Source organism: Lepidothrix coronata, unplaced genomic scaffold, assembly GCF_001604755.1.
Source record: "Lepidothrix coronata isolate B3197 unplaced genomic scaffold, Lepidothrix_coronata-1.0 Scaffold94, whole genome shotgun sequence".
NCBI classification, from domain to species: Eukaryota; Metazoa; Chordata; class Aves; order Passeriformes; family Pipridae; genus Lepidothrix; species Lepidothrix coronata.
This window is the reverse complement of record NW_016690274.1, coordinates 1,870,608-1,889,061: the sequence shown is the minus strand read 5'-3', so window position 1 is coordinate 1,889,061 and position 18,454 is coordinate 1,870,608. Positions and strand designations below refer to the sequence as shown.

At 37.7% G+C, this 18,454-nt stretch overlaps 1 protein-coding gene across 9 annotated transcripts in view; it reads right to left on the bottom strand.

The window, feature by feature from the left end:
- The window catches only part of SYNE1 (spectrin repeat containing nuclear envelope protein 1), a 306,473-nt gene that overhangs the window by 137,082 nt on the left and 150,937 nt on the right, over window positions 1–18,454 (bottom strand). For all 9 annotated transcript variants that reach the window (XR_001875992.1, XR_001875991.1, XR_001875994.1 and 6 more), the window contains 14 exons: window positions 17,140–17,304; window positions 16,325–16,497; window positions 15,335–15,488; window positions 15,054–15,197; window positions 12,216–12,380; window positions 10,616–10,933; window positions 9,693–9,848; window positions 8,853–9,023; window positions 7,760–8,086; window positions 6,299–6,451; window positions 4,815–4,982; window positions 3,637–3,813; window positions 2,615–2,761; window positions 457–582 (listed from right to left, as the gene is read on the bottom strand). Coding sequence is in view for 1 of the 9 variants with exons in the window: in XM_017821972.1 (XP_017677461.1) it covers window positions 457–582; window positions 2,615–2,761; window positions 3,637–3,813; window positions 4,815–4,982; window positions 6,299–6,451; window positions 7,760–8,086; window positions 8,853–9,023; window positions 9,693–9,848; window positions 10,616–10,933; window positions 12,216–12,380; window positions 15,054–15,197; window positions 15,335–15,488; window positions 16,325–16,497; window positions 17,140–17,304 (2,544 nt within the window). In the remaining 8 variants the exon portion in view is untranslated. The remainder of the gene's footprint in view (window positions 1–456; window positions 583–2,614; window positions 2,762–3,636; window positions 3,814–4,814; window positions 4,983–6,298; window positions 6,452–7,759; window positions 8,087–8,852; window positions 9,024–9,692; window positions 9,849–10,615; window positions 10,934–12,215; window positions 12,381–15,053; window positions 15,198–15,334; window positions 15,489–16,324; window positions 16,498–17,139; window positions 17,305–18,454) is intronic.

Genomic DNA, 18,454 nt, shown 5'->3' with positions numbered 1-18,454 from the left:
AATATATTCCTAATATATTCATATACCCTATTATGAACATCAGTCTATTGTTGAATAAATAATAACAATAAAATATGTCTAAGCTTTAATAAAATACAGAAAAGAACATACTGAATTGTGTTTTATGAAAACAGATAATTTGGATCAGGTTTTTTTCCACAGAATGTTATTTCTGTGGCTTTAGACCAACATCTTGTAACATTGCCTAAATACCTTTAGCAACCTTTGCTGTGTGTCTTTGTATTAGTACCAGGATGGCAACATATGTATTTAAATAATTAATAATTAAAAAAAAAAGGGATAAAGAGAAAACTATTTCTAAAGAAATACTTAAGAAGAAAGTAAGATGATATTTCTGTAAACTGTTACCCAATATGACCTTTTTAAAAGGGAACAGATCAGGGCTGTTAAAGCTCTAAATAGGATTAAAAGTGAGTTGTTGTGGTTATCTTGTACCGTTTGTTTTGTTTGTTGAATATCTGCTGCTGTACTCTTCACTGTGGCATCTGACAGATCACACATGGAGCACAGAAGATCCAAATATGTGTTGGCCTGCTCCTGCAGAGCCCGGAAATGTTTAACCTGGGGGAAGACAGTCCTCAAATGAACTCTGAGACTGTGGAAATAATACCTTATTTTATTACAGTCATGCATTTCAGTATTTTTGCTTTAGCTTATTATTATTAAAATTAAATGTAGGTATACACTATTTTATTAGTTAAGGCTGCTATGTTATAATTATGGAAAGGAGTAACCATTAAAGGCTTGATTATCATCTAATTACCAATGACTTAGAGACATATGTATTAGCTAACATTTTCTTTATAAATAAAGCTTTGGATAGAAACACACAAGGTGACCGACTTTCCCAATGTGAATGGGAAGCAGGGCTTTATGGGATTATCAATGTGGCCTATTCCTATAACTGTAAAATTCTCCAGTGTCTGACAGATCATGAAGAATTTAGCTCAGCTTCACAATACACTTTCCCACACCTTCTGAAAACCTTCCAACATTCCCAGTATCTGTGATTGGCAAGATGAGGCAACATGACACTGTTAACGGTTCTTGCTCTCAACATTGCATATAGGAGTTGACTTCTCTCTATGAAGACTTCCCTTATCCTAAAATAAAATTATTATCTGAATGGTAACAAGCAGGGCAATAACATAAGAGTCCCAGGGAGGAGAGGATCATCTAATGCAGAGGGCCTGTTGTGGGTCCCTGCGGGCAAAGTTGAACAAAACAGTAGTGTGCCCTTGTGGCAACCCCAAATGACTGTATTAGCAGAGCACAAGCTTCAGGAAGTGATTATTCTCCTGTACTTACACTTGTCCAGCTGTCCCTAATTTATTTGGCCCAGTTTCCCTTTTCCCTCATAAAAGAGATACTAGCAAACAGACACAAGTCCAGCAAAGAGCTGTAGGGATATGAGGCTGTAGTATGTGGCATTTTGGAAGGTCTGAGGGAATTCTTCCTAAATGAGGGAAACTATTTTTCACACTAAGAACAGTCATGCACAGGAACAGGTGCTTAATCCTCAGGGAAGAGCAGGGCCATCAGTGCACCAAAGGGCTCTGCAGCCTCTATCCCCCTTCTCTGCAACCTCTATCTCCCCCTCCTTGTGGTTTGGGTCTTCTGCTTAGGGCCAGTTATGACTCTGTCCCGCTGGGACCTGATCACTGGAGAAGCATACAGCAGCCATGCAGGTAAGCTAAGCTCAGTCCCTCACACACCTGTGGAACTCACCTGAGCTGCACTATAGGTGCATCTGTGTCTGGCTGATCCTTCTGGCCTTGCCTTCCGGCCCTGACTCACTACCTTCCCCTGGGATTGGCCTCACCCCTACAGACCCCCCAGCCTGATGGTCACCAGCTGGTGGATGACATCAGAGGGACTCTACTCACCTAATCTTTGAGCTACAGTTCTGCACTTCAATGGGAAGGTGCTGCCTTGCTGGTCCCACTATCATCCCCTGCTTCCCCTACCCTTGTGGATCTCCATCTCTAGTATTTCAAGGTCTTTATTAAACCAGATGTTGGATGAGACAGCTCTGAATTCCAGCACTTTTAGCACCATACCAGTTTAATTTAAAAACAAGGTACAAATGCAATGTAAAACACATTGTTACTGAAAATAATCAAGAAGCAAAAAAAGCAGTCTTAATGCTTAATATTGGCTAGAGTCAATTCTATGCTCTTAGGCTGAAAAATGTTGTTTTAATAGCCTGATAACTGACTCTGTGTCCATGGTACTGTGAAACCAGGTCTCATATAGTAACATGGTAGACAGATGGACAAATGGATAAGCAAAAAGACACAACCTCTCTGCTAAACACATCTGTGCAGTATCTGAGCAGGTTTATCTAATTAGACAACATTTTTCAGGTACGTATTTCTAAGCATTAAGCTGGGCTACCAAAAGCCCTGTTTAATTCTTTTACCTACAGTTATTTTTCACCCAGCTATTCATTTTGGAGCTGGGAATGAAAACTGAGGCTATTCAGCCTTCTGAGAAGGCTAGAGAATATCTAATTTCTAGTAATTTAAAGATCATATCTAAACTCACCTTATTAAGGATAATTTTTCAGCTTTTTCAAGTGCTGAACTTTTACCTGTTTAACTGCATCTGCCAGGCTGAAAGGTGTCCAGGTAGTTGGCTTTAGCTCTGACTGCACTGTAGATAGCCAAGTCTGGCACTGTTGTAGGGTATCCTGATGATTAACATGCTTCTGGAGTTCATGTTCCAAAGTCTGGTACACCTAAATCAAACATTTTGTAAGTTTATAACATCTTCAAATACCACCATTGTCTCTCTTCTCCCACCTTGAAAACCACAGATTAAACAGAATTATGAAGACTGGGGTTATTTTAGCCCTTGTACAAAGTACCAAAGGCTGAAGGCTCCTTAAGCTCTCGCGCTTCTTGCTAATATGTGAAGAAGATTGACAATATCTAATGCACAGCTTCTGGAAAGAAAAAAATAAAGATGCAAATGAAGAGCATGGTCTCATTTCATTCCTGTTCAACATTTTGCTATTGATTTTTGTATGAGATTGGTTGGTTGGTTGGTTGGTTTTGCGGTTTTGTTTGTTTTAGTTTTTGCTTGTTTGCTTGGTTTGGTTTTGGGGTTTTGTGTTTGTTTGTTTTTTGACTACTGGTTTGATCTCCTAATTGGCTTAACAGAATGACCCAGCTAGCCCTTCTTAACTGTATATTCTGGTTTTAATAAGAGAGACAGTATTTCCTTGCACATACTTGAGACCTGTTATGTATGTATGCAAACTATTGACACTAAGAGTGCAATTTTCTCCCTAGTTTTTAAAGTAGGAATAGTTCTAATTTCTTTGCTGCAACTGCTCAGAAGCTAGTGTAACATTGAAGGTAGTTAGGGTGTGGGGAGATCAAGGTAAGAACTGATAGGCAACTAGTTTTGCTGGCTGCAAGACAACATTTGGATCACAAGGAATTCAACTGTAGCACAGTAATGATAAAGCACTACATTAGTAACTTGCTGGCTCAGTTTAAAAGAAAACAGTAGAAAGAGTTTTTCACTATTTAAAGAAAGAAGTACTCAGAAATAATAAGGCATTTTATTCTTAAATGGCACAAAAATTTATTTTGAAACAAGACTTACTCTTTGGGCTGTGCTACATATGGCAGAATAGCTGTCCCTTGTCCCCTGAAGATGGCTTTGTATGTTTTGCTTAAACTTTGCTTGGAGATGTTCTGCGCATTGACTGATCAAGTAATCACCTTTACTCTTAAGGTTGTTCAAGCAATCTTCAAATCCTGCAATTTCTTCCATGATAGCCTAAAAAAGCAGATAAAATAATTTTGAAGAAATATGCTGTGGTGCAGAACTTTTTTTTTCCCCTCCTCTAAATACTCTTCAGATATGGAAAAAAAGTTTGCAAATAACATGTATTGTCATAGTCAAGCTATTAGAGTGTATGCTCATTGTAAAGTCATTGTCAAACATCTTTACACAGATATCCCACAGAAACATCAGTAGCACTGTCATAACGTGTAAACACTATATGCTCAGGCCCCTAGACTACTCATAATCTTCCTCTGTTGCATGCCCTCCAGGGCTCCTCCACCTTCTCTTGTGACTAGTAATGAGAATGAAATCTCATGCTCAATCATATCTTATTCCATGAGCTCTTTCACTGTGGACAGTTCTTTCCACAGACTTTGGTGCAGACAAATTTTATCTAAGGAGGTTACTTGAAGAATAACAACTAATCACAAAGCATTAAAACATTTCAATATTTTCCCTTGGAATCTCAGTTTCAGGTAGTGGTGCAGAGGGTTGGATTTTGCTTTCTTTTATCTTCCAGAAAGCAATGGCTATCGATGTATTGAATGATAATCACTAATAGCAACCATAACAATACTTTGAATAAAAGCAATGGAGGAAATGCTACAACCTAACAGATGAAAAAATAAATTAAAAATCGAAGTTTTTTTTAACCTTAGAAGTTCCAGACCAAAAAATACCTTAGAAGTAAAATGACCCCAAACTGATTTTTTGGGGGTTATTTCCCAGGAAGTCTCAGCAATAAACTGACACAGAATTCAGATCAGAGTACATCAAAGCTCTTGTGTAGATACAGTCTCATCCATAAAATGATCCTAACAACAGCTAGATTTGTTAAACTGAGTTAATGACACTGATACTTATTTATACAACAGTAAGCAGAAGAAAACAAGTGAATGACAAATAATCAGAGCTCCGGAGTGAAGGCCGAGAAGCAAAGATGGAAAATTCTATTTTACTGGAAGAAGGAAGATTACCAATAGCAAACCCACCTTGTGGTTAGCTAGTTGCTGAGTGATTATTTCAAGATTGTTGCTTTCCACAAGGTCTGGGCTGACCAATCTGCTGGACATATGTAATAACCATTTCTCCCCTTCTTGCAAATCACTATTGTAATCCTCATGTTCTTTTACTCTCACTTCTAAGGTTTCAACACATGCCTGCAGGTCCACAATAATCAAAATTAAATTAAATATTCAGGAAATCACAAGAATTTAAAAAAACCCAAACCAACCAAAACCCACCAAGAGCTTGAAAGCATAATAAGAGTTGTCATCTAAATTTATATTCCTGTGAGGGACTCTCATATGAGTGACTGTAAAGGAAAACATCAAAGGGATTATTTCTGTGAGTAAACTCTGTGGTACCAAGCAGTATTTTCAATCCAGATGAAATACTATCCTTTGAAGACTGAGGATCTCCTTACTTTGATAAAATGAACACTCTCACCCTGACATTAAGTTTACTTACAGTTATCACAAGCTCTTTGAGAGACTGCACTTGACCTACCAAATGTTTTGGTTGAGTCCCTACTACTTACAGCTTTTGTACATACATATTGCCTGTGACTGTGGTAGGCAAATTAAGAATGTATACATTGAGTTAAAATGTATTTATTCTCTTTAAGAAAGAGTTTTCATAAGCTTCTCTAAATTTAAGCCATCAACATTATATCTGATGCAACAGATATCAATTTTGTGGTGCAGATGAGAAGCATGTCTTTAAATTAAAAGTCAACTCTGAAAAAAATAAAATCATCTCCTATTGTTAGGTGGATTGGCAAGTTAAAGGTGCGTGGGTCAAACATATGTACTAACATGGTTTGCAGAGCTTATCCTTGTTAGGAGTATAACCTATTAAAAGCTTTAGGAATAATCATACTTTAGGACGTCCTCGGAGGCATTAGGTCTTTCAAAGTACTACATGCACATGGACTAATGAATCAATGTTAATTGATAACATCCTTGTCGAATTAAATTATATCCACCTTGCAGTTTATGTTCTTCAGTGACTTCTATTCAACAACTAAACTAGATTAAAAAGGGGTTGTGGAAGATCAAGCAGAAACAAGAGAAAATGTCATAATTTAAGGATATCTGTCTCTTCAAGAATTAACGCATTTAGAAATCTATTAAAAGCAATTATAGTAACAATAGTACAGACTAGTCACTGATACCTTTCTCCTTAATGCTACGAAGTACAAAGACTTCACCTGCCACACTTAAAATTCATTTCAGCTACTCTTGTTAAATATATCGAGGTAGTTTTATCCATATTCAAGAATTGCTTGCTGCTCCTGTCTGCCCCCTAAAAAAAACCAAACAAAAAAACCCCCAAAACCCCCCATAACAAAACACCAGAAGTAATTAAAGGTAGCTGGCTCTGTGTACAGACATGACAGCATGAAATAGCTTACTAACTTCTTAAAGAGGGGTAAATATATAGCAAATTGGAAGTCTTATTCCTGGCTTTTTACCTTTATTTTGCTGCAGAGTTCCTGGTAACTGCTCTGAAGGTCTTGAATGTTGTTCTTGAGAGTCACATCATTCACCAGGTCAAAAAGTGCCTCTCCCTTTTCAACCACTGACTTTACTGAAGGTTCATGGGACAGAACGGTCTGTTGTATGGACTACAATGCAAGCAAGAATTAAAATATATCTACTGATCACCGAAGATGTATTTCACTAACTTCCCTCTGATCTGAAGCACAGTCCTCTATTATGGTATATATCATCCTCTCCAGATAAGATAAGCTTTGTTTATCAGTACAGGATTATGTTTCTCAGCCATGTCCTGAGACAAGTCTGCATGCGTCTAAAAACAATTGCTCCTTTTGTGAGTGGCTAGCAGCATGGCTGAAAATCTGGAGCTGATGAAGCAAAAGGAGTTAATATGTCTGAAGGGGCAAGTGTTAGGGATAAAATTTGTTCAGAGGAACAAGTTCTGAAAATAGGTGGGAAAGTATGACCAAAGCCATCCCCTTAATGAGATGGTGTGCAAAGGAGTGCCTACCACTGTACTCTCAAGAGTAAGCAATCTGACCTGTCACGTCCTTGTACCTCTGGCTCAGAAAGCATGGCACATGCCAGCATCTGCCAAATGACAGTGAGATACCAACTCCTCAAACATGTAAGAAGCAAGCACACAGCTATGACATATGACTTTGAGTAGGGAAGCTGGCAAGGGGTAGTGGCCAGCTTCAGAGAGAAAGCCTTGATGCCCTGTAGGTACTGCTCAGCAATAACCAAAACATTTGTCTGTCAACACCATTCTTTTTAGCCACAAATGTAAAGCACAGCATTATATGGACTGCTATGAGGAGAGTTAGCTCCAACTCAGCCAGACACAGTACACATTTTGTGAAACATCTGTAATCCTGGAGTATTTTACAAAAACATCATGAGGAGAAGAAATGGGGTTTGGTGGCAAATTTTCTACTCATTTTTGTGACTGGAAAAAAACCCCCAAACACTTCATAAAAATCCTAACTAAAAACATAAGAGGTCATAGCAGCTGACTGTCTGAGATATCAGTTGAGCTGGAATATCCAGCTTTAACCAGAAAGCTGATTAAGCCAGTGTAAACAGAGACAATGTCTGCAGTGAAGAAAGACCAAATGATTTCTATCTTTGCCGAAACAGCAATTGACTCAGCTGAGATCAATGCAATTACTTATATGTGTACTCATAAGAGAATATTGCTCCCTAACAGGACATTTTCAGATGTGCAAGCCCTTTTAGAACGTTCACATTTCAAACACAGGGGCTCAGTCTGGTTTGTAGACACAGTTATCACGCACATTTTCACTTTGATGCTGACTAGGACATCCAGATCAGAGATACGTCTATAAAGAAACTTGGATACCCGATCAGAGAATTTATTGAGAATCACTAGGTTAAAATCAATTCAATTGTACAATAAGATGATCCCTTTTTACCTTGTATTTGGACAACTGGGCCTTCTTCTCATAGAGTTCACTCTTTGGCTCTACTGGAGCATGTAAGATGGCTTGGTAATCTGTGATCCACTGAGTCTGTGCCTTGTACTTGTCTGAGAACTCTTTTACCAGCTGAAGACACTTCTCTGAAGTCATGTGCTCTTTCCTGATGGAGCCTGCCAGCTCTTCGAGCTGTTCCACATGATCACCAATTTCTTTTCTTAGCTGGTCAACTTCATTTTCTTCCATGTATTTTATAGCTCGCTCCCCCTTTTCCCGGGCTGATTTCAGTAAACTGTGGCCTATGTCCATATCACTCAATAGCAGCTGTAAAGGAAAGGTTGGTTAACAGAAAATGTATGGAAACTCTTGCCTTGTTTTTATTTTTATTTTTAATTAATTAAGTAGATTAAATTCATTAAATTCCATTATCTAGAGGCTAACACCAATTTTTTTATTTTCCTAAGGACACAGATGAAATTGCTAAGGAAACTAAGTGGACTTTTCATTACAAAATTGCCTGGAGTTAAGGTGTGGTAAGCTAGAAGGAAGCAGATAAAGCAAATACTTCTGTTCTGCAGTCAGCTTGTGAAGATAACAGAGAAACTGAGGGCCCTTAGGAGAGAATTCATACTCCAAATTCTGGAATAGATGAAAGCCTTCCCCTAGTGTATTATGTTTAAGCAGCTTAAGCTGCAGGACATACGAAAAGATCATCTACAACTATGAGATAAAATGTGAGTTTTACTACTGTTTCAATGAGGAGAAATAGGAAGCACTTCTCGCCAGAGTGCATACTGGTAGAAAAATATACTTGCAATGGGAATTTATTTTAAGCTTTAATCTACGCAAAACACATATGCAAGCCTTATGGAAGGATAGAATTATACTATTTAGGACTATCATAACATCAACAGCCAAACTGTGATCTAACGTGTATATGACACAAGAACAGAAAGTGTTACACTGTGTGGTCTTTATCCCATTAGCTTCTCTAGGCAAGTCATAATTTCAAGTGACTTTTAAGATGTATGTTAACATATAGCCTCTTCTTAGTGAACAGAAACAAAAATTGCATTTGAGAAAGCTGTACCTCTAGTTTCTGCACTTTTTTCTCCAGTGCTGTTTTATCAACCACGTCAAATTTGGTAATCACATTTCTGAAGTTCTTGTTAGTAGCTCCATACCAATTTGTGTAAGCACTAAAAGACAATTCTGACTCCTCCATGCAGCGTATTTCTTCTTCCAGAAACTTTATTTGCTCCTTCAAACAAATATGGAAGGTAGGGGGAAGAAACAAGGACCACCCAGATTTTTATCATTGCTATTGGCTAAAGATAACAATAAATCGCTATTTATTAATAAAACCTGTTATACAAAGAGTAAACACATAGGTTAGAGTGCTTTCATAAATAGTGGATCATTCTTACAGGGGTCTTGTCAGGGTGTACATACGGCAATCATTAATGTTAAAACTGAGTTAATTCTAAACACTGGAAATGTACTTACATTTTGAACTTTGAATTGTGATTTGTGATTACAGTACTATGAGGCAATTACTACTGACAGTGACCTGAAGACTGTACCTCACCAATTCAAATTTTCTTCATACCTGTGTGTATCAGTGAGAACCTGAAAATATTTCTCTAGAGATTGACTGGCATTCAAACATACTGTATTCTGAATCTGTCTACTGAAACTATCAAAAAAGATAGTAACAGGGCATTATACTGCAATATCCTGATTATGTTTCTATAATACACTTAATCCAATGAAATCTATGTGTGTGTATATATGAATATATATGTGAATGTTATGTTATTGAGTCTACAGTGATGAATAAACTCTGATAGTCTAATTACAAAAGTCTGTTTATATTTGCTTCTTAACTGACAATGTATGATGTTACAATAAATTAGTTTTCATTACTTACCAAGACATGAAGAAGAAGAGTTTGGTAGCGAGATGTAAGTTGTGTAGCCTGACTTCCCATTCTACTTGCAGTGAGACTTTCCTCTAGTATTTGCTGAGCCAATACCCCAACTTCCTCTACATCATCTTTGTAGATTGTAATGTCTTCATGCCACTTCTATGACAAAGAAATTAGCAAGCGTATATGACCGATTCAAACATCTTAAACATACCAGGGATTTATTTGTAACCAGGTCAGGAAATCATTGAAAAGGAAAACAAATACATGGTTGTAAACATGCATTTACAACTGGAAAATAAAACAGAATCTGATGAAGGCTAATGTAACAAATATGCTGGAAGTTTTTTCATACCATACGGACTGTATTTCATTACAACAGATTCAATGCTTTTTTCTTTCCCCCACCCGCCCCCAAAATAATAATAGAAATGCAACCTGGACTTGCTATAGAATTCACCTGAAGTTTTAAAGGTGGCTGTAAAGTGTAACCTTGAACTTCTTCAAATCTGCTTCCTGTGTTTATTCAGAACCATGTCTTCTCCTTGCAGTGACTAAAGGAGAATTATTACATCGACACAGTGGAGACTTCATAACACAGTTGGTCACATTTTACTCTTGCTACCATATTAAATTTTTTCCACTCCAGCATCAATCTTTGTACTCAGTTACGTCTTCACATACCACAGAGCATATGAATTCCAGATCTCCCTGCAAGATCTCAACATTGGTATAGCCATACCTCTACCAGTAAAGTGGCAGGAACCTGGACCCAGAAGGCACAAAGCTCTCTCGGATCCATCATTTTAGGCACCACCTCAGAATAAACTGCAAATCTTGCTCTCATTTTCACAGTGCAATCAGGAATCGACATGGGAACCTAACGAATTATTTTGTTTAAGGAATCCCTTAACTCTATTCCTTACCTTCATTTGTTGAAGCTGCATCTCCTTTGTTGCTCTTCCAGACTGCCTCCCAGTCCTGATAGCAACTTTCTCCTCCAGCGTTGTTAACCAGTCATTAACCTTCTGAAATTTTTTCTCCATTAACCTCAGTCTGCTCACAGTGGCATTTAATTGGCTTCTTGCTTCAGAAAGCCTGTGCTGATAAACTTGCCAATCCTGCCGTAAGGATTCCAGAACTCTGTCTTCTATCTGGGGAATGCCCCAGGGAATCACTTCCTCTCTGGCATGGACAGCAGCATTCAGTAATGCTTGTCCCTCTGTGCAGTGGACCTGCATGTCCTGTAAAGGCAGAGTTACAGTTACATACCCTACATTAACACTTTTAATTCACATATGGCAGAAAACCCCCTAGTTCTACTTAAAACAGCTAGGGATTCCCTTTAGTTATCTATGGTTAAACATATATTAGAGATAGTCTTATCTCTAAGAACACCAGTGACAGTGTGCTCACTTAGAAAGCAAACTAAATATCACTATTTTTGACGAGTGAACTGCAGAAAATTATTGATAAAGCATGCTTAAATTCTTTCCCTTCATGCTAAGTTTGTCAGCGCTGAAACCTTAGCTGCCCAAGCCAGCACGGGATGGATGCAACCCATTCACCACAGCCTTAAATTCGAAACTTTCCAGATGTGACAAGCAAAATGTAAGACTGATTCTACAACTGAATATGTTTAAAAACAGAGGCTTTAATCTTTTAAAATAAACAAACATCTTAATTTTAACATATGTTTGAGACAACACTCCTAAATAATTTTGATACCCTGTTCCGGACATGTGTGGCATTTTAATGCTTATTAGAACTTAATTAAAAGTACAAAGAGATTCAATCTGAGTAGAAAACATAACAAGGAAATTATCTTAACAAAAACAATTGTATTTTATCTTAGTTTGCATTTGAGATATATATCCAGATTTTCAAAATGGATTTTTGTAAAGTAAACTATAATAATAAAAAATATATGCAGAGTCCCTGATCATACAAAGACCTTCTCAGTATCTGGAATAAAGTAAGAAACATTTCATATCTCAAGTGCAGATTTCAGCAACAGATATTAAAGTATTTTAAGTCAGCTTAAGATAATAACTGGGGAATTACTGAAGTACTATAGGTTCACCTTTCAGTGTCACTAAAGTGATTCAGTAATAATCTTCCCACCTCACCATGGGAGCTAGCCTACATGAATGGAACTGCCTGAAAGTAGGTGCATCTGTACTGTAAGCAATAAAAGATGAAAAGCCAATGAAAATATTTTGATATTTCATGAAACACACGGAAAAGAAGAGGCAGACCAACATCCAACACAAATTCAATACTTTCAAGAAAACATTAGTATGCCTGGGGATTTCATTCAAGGCCTGACCTTTCTGGAAATGAGCAACAATATTTCCACTAACTTTACAGGAACCAATCTGAGCAGCAAAGTGCTGACATATAATGTGATTGCAAGTTGTTCTCGATACAATTTTTGTTTGGCAATTAATATTACTCTGTTATTTTACAAGCAAGATTTTTCTCTTCTTTTCTTTGGTTTTACTTAGAGTGTCACACATTACGTACCTGTAAATCTCGGAGTGTTGCCTCCTGCTCCTGGGCATCACCATCAAGATGTGATAAACAGTCAAGTTTTTCCTTTTCCTTCTCCAACCATACTTCAAAGGCCTTCAAATTTTTTTGGTACTCTTGATGTAATGTAAGAAGTCCTTCAGCTTTTGTTACTGCTTCCTGTTTGTTAAAGTATTTACACGTATGTATACATATCTTAGTGTATCAACAAACCAAGAAAACATAAAACCCAGAAATCCATAAAGGGGAAAATTTTGTATCTGATGCTGAGCTTTCCTAGAATTCAAGAGTACTTTGACTCTGAAGATGGTTTAATCAATTACAGGGAAAGAGGGGGCACTTGTAGGGTTACAGATACTTATCCTAAAAGATTCTTCACATAAATTTGTGACCTCTGAGATTTTAGTTTTGATCTGGGATTACTTTTAAATAATAGCTTAGTTTCTAATAGCAAGAGACTTTCTTGATTTTTATATCAATTTAAATTAACTTTGCTGAAGTGAGGGGAAGAGGAGGGGCAGACACTGATCTCTTTTCTCTGGTGACCAGTGACAGGACCCGAGGGAATGGCCGAAGTTGTGTCAGAGGAGGTTTAGGTTGGATATTAGAAAAAGGTTCTTCACCCAGAGGGTGCTGGGGCACTAGAACAGGCTCCCCAGGGAAGTGGTCACAGCACCAAGCCTGACAAAGTTCAAGAAACATTTGGACAATACCCTTGGGCACAGGGTGTGTCTCTTGGGGATGGTCCTGTGCAGGGCCAGGAGTTGGACTTGATCTTTGTGGGTCTCTTCCAACTTGGCATATTCTGTGATTCTTTGATTAATAAGCACATGAGCTTAGAAATTGCATTTTTCATTTTCCATGACTTTCTTTTTTTGCTCATGGAATAAGAATTTCTGTTAAGAATATCTACCATCCTAGGTTTGAAGACTACCCAAGTTCTTTGTGGGCAGTTCCTACAGAGCACAGTAAGAAACAGATTACAATTCTTCTGTGTATGTGGGTGAGCAAGTTACAGTAATTTCACATCTCAGCACTAAAATATTACCATATCTGGGGTACAGAAGGAAAGGTGTCATATATTAGCACAAGAGTAGTCTTTCTAAGTGCAAGAAAAATATATTACATGTAATCCACACCCCCTAAGAAATTACGGGAATGAGGAATCAAGTTCTGAGGGAGACAAGACAGGCTGCATCTGAAGGCAGCAGGCTCATAAGAAGATAAACACTTCCATAAAAAGCAGCCATGAACCTACTGTCTGCTTTATCTTTTATTTCTAACAGGTCTGTCGAATGGGAGAGAGGAAGAAAACAGAAGTATTGTCACAAGACCATCTTCTACAAGGCCTATCCATGCCCAGAAGTGGGAAGGTGGAAAGAGAGATCAGTTCTCTCGCCTCTTGACAGCGACTGCAGGAATCACAGAACCACAGGTCTTGGTCTGCTCAGGCTTGGACCATAAACCCTTTGGGAATCTTGTCAGGTTTCCCACATGGCCTAAGGTTTTTTAAAGGATTTGACATTCCTCACTTTCCAGCTATTTGCTTTCAACTTTGAACTTCTTTCTAAGTGTTGAATGTACTCTTGACACTTAACATCATCACCACAGCTGGGAATGGAAAAGACCAATCATTTGGGATATCAGATGGCAAGAGAAAAAAGCTTCTTGCTGCATGAGGAAAGAGGTACAGAATTCTTGCCTACCATCCTTTTGTCATTGTTCCCATGCTGTTGCTCAAACTGAGCAAATATAGGCAGTCTGTATAGCTTTGTGCAAGAGAAAAAGGTAATGGCTAGAGGATCCCCATGCTAACAGGAATACTGGGTATTCACTAGCACTTCCAAGGACTTACTTATCTTTCTGGCAAACCTGAGCAATTTTATTCACACAAGGTCAAAAGAAAAGAAGATATCTGAGACATATGGTGTGACTCTTGGGGATGGTCCCATGTAGGCTAAGGGTTGGACTCAGTGATCCTTGTGGGTTCCCGTCAACTCAGCATATTCTGTGATTCTGTGATTCTTGCATAGCATTCTATGCAGTTGTGGAAGAGAGGACCACAAAACAGTGAATCAATTATGTGCTTGAAAAACTGAATTTTGGCCCTTTCTACATGACAAAGGCATCATTGAGACAACAAAATTCAATTTTACTACACTGCTGTCCTGAAGAAAAGTTGGCTGTCTGAGCATACATTAGGCATTATTTATTATCACAGAAGAATTTGGGTTAACTGGAGACAATGACCTAGCTTTAAATCTATCACCACGTCTTTTATTATTTCTTCTTTATCTTGTATCTTACACTAAAACCCATCCTGATCTTTATCTGTCTGTGCCCAAATCTTTTCCAGATATACAATATCTATATTTACCAGTAAATGTAGTACTTATCATGCCTGTGTCATTACAGTCAGTTTACTTGCTATTAAGGTTTGAGCTCAATAATAAGCCTCTGTAGTTGTCAACTGTCTGTGAATCACATTGACTGGTAACATTTATTGCAAACATACACGAATCACAGGTTCAAAGATTTTTTCAACTTTTCAGTCACAATGGCTAAAGCCACACCTGTGCTGAAGTCAATGAAAATTTTGATATGGACTACCTCCTTGATGATTTTTTTTCAGATTTTTAGAACCTTTCTGAAAAGATCAGCAGCTCAGTGGTACCTGAAGACATATTTATTAATTGCCCTAATAGCTTTCTGTTACATTGTTACAGCCACATTTAAACTCCTACTCCTCATTTAACTGTAAAATAAATGATAAAGGAAAACAATTTTTCCTTTTGCCAACTAAACAAGGAGTGCTATCAAGAAAAACTGTACCCTTGTTCTTTCTTTGAGGAATTTATACCGCTCCTGAAGGTCCTGGAGTTCAAGCTGAGCAATGTAATGCTCAGCCATCCCACTTCCTTTCACTTCAATGGTCTCCAACAGGCTGTTGTGACTCAACACCTCTTCACTGAGTAGCTGCAAAATAGAGAGAGAAGAACACACAAAGGCCAGCATTAAAACAAGACCATGGATTAATCTTGCAGTTACACAGGCTTTTTGTTGCCTATAAGGTGACATGGGCTTGTTGCTGGTTTGTTGTAAGTCAAACACACCTTGGCTTTGCTGAGGGCAGCTGTTTTTTCCCTCAGTTCAGCATACTGCCTTTCAGAAGCATTCATGCTTGCTTCTACTTTATCCATCCATCTGGAAAACTGATGAATATCTTCCTGGTAACTTGTCCATTTGGATAGAGCTCCTTCCAGCTGACTGTAATTTAAAAATACATATTTGTTGTGATAGTGGAGGTTCCCATGCTATTTAAGCAGTGAGATATAGTCAAATAAAGATATTCTAGACTATAATTATGAGAAAGATGTATCAGAAACTAAGCAGTCTGTTAAAATCCTACAGGTTTTAACTAGAAGCATTGTTTGGCTAATAAAGAGAAATTAAGTTTTCCAAACCTGGAATGTTAAGGAGGTTTGTAAGTTAGCTGATATATTCTAGGTTTAGTAAAATAATTGCAACTGAAAAAATAAGACGCAGAATCAGAATTTTTCTGTCCCTTTGCATACATTCCAAAGTTACTGCATTCTAATGTTTAATTACCTTTGGCTTTTTAACTTGAAATATTTGCAACTATTGATGCTCCATCAAAGAAGACTACATTTTTTCCCTATATTTTTTTATTCTATCACTAGGAGTGTCACTATTGGACACTGCTATAACAGTATGTTCTGTGAAATGCTAGCAAGTGGAAAACCAGATAGGATCTTGACAGAGCAACCATTAATGTCCATGACAAGATCTTCTTATTTCTGAGAAGATTTCACGGCATCAAGTGCAACACGAAGTAAAATATACAAAAAGATTAAGAACATGGAATACAGTTTTAAGAGTATATTGACAATAAGGGTTAGATTCCTCCCCTTTTCTACTTCAAATGAATATGCCACTTATGGCCTCTAGACCTGCAGTGTTTGGCACATGCAGTCACTTTACACGAATTTGACTCTTGTAATAATAAAATTGCGGGAATTACTTTTCAAGTTTAGGTGGTGCTTTGTTGCTAAGTGTCATTCTGCACCTCATGCCATTTTTACCTCTTGCACTGGATACAAGCAGATAGAAGAGAAGCCCAGCTGTCCTTCAAGTTCTGCAACTGCCCTTCAATCACCGGTACTCCCTCCAGAGAAGTATTTTGTAGAACAGATTCTCCTCTTGTCAGAATGATTTTCATTTGGATTTCTTTTTCTTGTTTCACTGCTAGCAGGTTCTAAAAAGTGAGTGGATATTATTTTATTTTTATCATTAACTGGTCATGAATATTCTAACTGGCTTTAAGGAATATGAGCTGAGCACATTTAGCAGCTGGTACAGTCAATTGGAAGAGGGACAGTGGGGTCACAGCTGGGCTTCGACAAGGCAAAAGTGACTTTCAAAGGGTAGGTTCAGGCTATTAAAAAAAATATTAGTTGACAGGGAAGTTTTCATGGAATCTGTGCAGGTACTTACAGTGTATCAGAGAAAGTACTGCCAGGTGGAAAAGCTGACATTCCAAAGGAAATGTCATTTAGATGGAAAACAGGAGGATATACTCACAGAGAAAACGATGTAATGACAAAGCTCTTCTACAAGGCTAAAATACACTTCTACCAATCTAGGATTTATTTGCAACTTAAAGTTATCAACAAATAAAGTTAGTAGACTGTCAGCAATGTCAGCCTAGAGACTTAGCTCCTGGAGCTGTGCAGTTCTAATAATGAGTTCTTTCTGCTACAAGGAGTTATTTTTCAATAAATTGAAAATCAGTGTCTGAACAACAGTCATTAGATTAATATGCAACAACTAAGTATCTTATATTTGTATTCTTCTTATAGATCTAAAAAGAGCAGGTTTTGGACTCTTGTTTCCATACCTCTAGTTTTAACATCCGGCTGTCCAGAACGCTTTTGTCTGCAGTGGGATGACGGTAGGAATCCAGCATGTGAACTGCATCAGCAACCCAGTCCTGGAGGTCCTTGACACTGTGTGAGAACTGCTGGTGCTCTACTACGATCCTATCCATTCTGGAAATTTTCTCCTGCAATTCATATAGCAGTTAGCACCAACAGTATTTAAAAGATTGCCTATTCCCCATATCTACTTATGGACTTCAGAACGAGTCTCTTAAACAATACTCAGAAATCTGCTTTATACATTGATAATTACAAGTACACTTACTTGAGCACTGAATGCATTTTGCATACAAGCACACACTAATGCATTGTCCAAAGATAAAATACAAATGAAAAAATTCAGAAATGGCTTTTTTTGTTTTCTAAATTTAAAGCTTCAGTTTTCTGGTTTTGTTTTTTCTTAAACATCTGGTAAATCACACTTAAACTCCATTTCACTGTTGCACTGGAAGATAACTTGCGAAATCTGCCAGTGCGCAAGAAAGACTTAAGCCTGTGAAGCTATGCCACTGCACCTACATTACTTTGTTAATATTTGGAAAAGACAGACCTGTTTTCCTCAATGACTCCCACTGGTATAACTATTCTTCTGAAAAATCACTGACACTCACACAAATCAAAAAGAAATGCTCAAGTTACATTGCTAAAAGGCTTGAGCTGAACAGGAATACACAGCAGAGTGTATTTCACACTGTGACAGAAGTAAAGTCAAGTCAGTGTAACAGGCTTAGGAAGTTTCTGAGAGGGATCTTTCTCAAGCTTCCACAGCTACCCAAAGAATTTCAGGATTTCTCTCACAGGTTGGATCATCTGTCCTCTGTCTTAGATTCCTTCTTATCCTGTAATCTCCTACAAGTTCTGTTCACATAAGCTTATATTAGTAACTCATGCATATTTCGCTTCTTTATTTTCATTGCAGACATGAAAATTTATTATGGTCATGCATGCAATCATTTTTATGAAGTCACAGATATGCTTTATAATTGTTATTTCCACAGCAAATGTAGAAATCAAAAAAGTAGCAATCCCCCAAACATAAATACTTTCTGAATAGAATAGTTATTCTAAAACATATTCCCTATACCCTTAATCATTCTTGTTATTGTAGCAACTGTAAGCCTAATTCCATATCAAGCCTCCTTCATGACGTTAACTTTGCAAAAAGTAACAGTCCTAATATGAAAGCCTTCTTATCTCTCTACACAATAGAGATGGTAGAAGTGATGAAGTGTGTACCACTCAAGTGTGTACCACTCAAGTACCACTCAAAAAAGA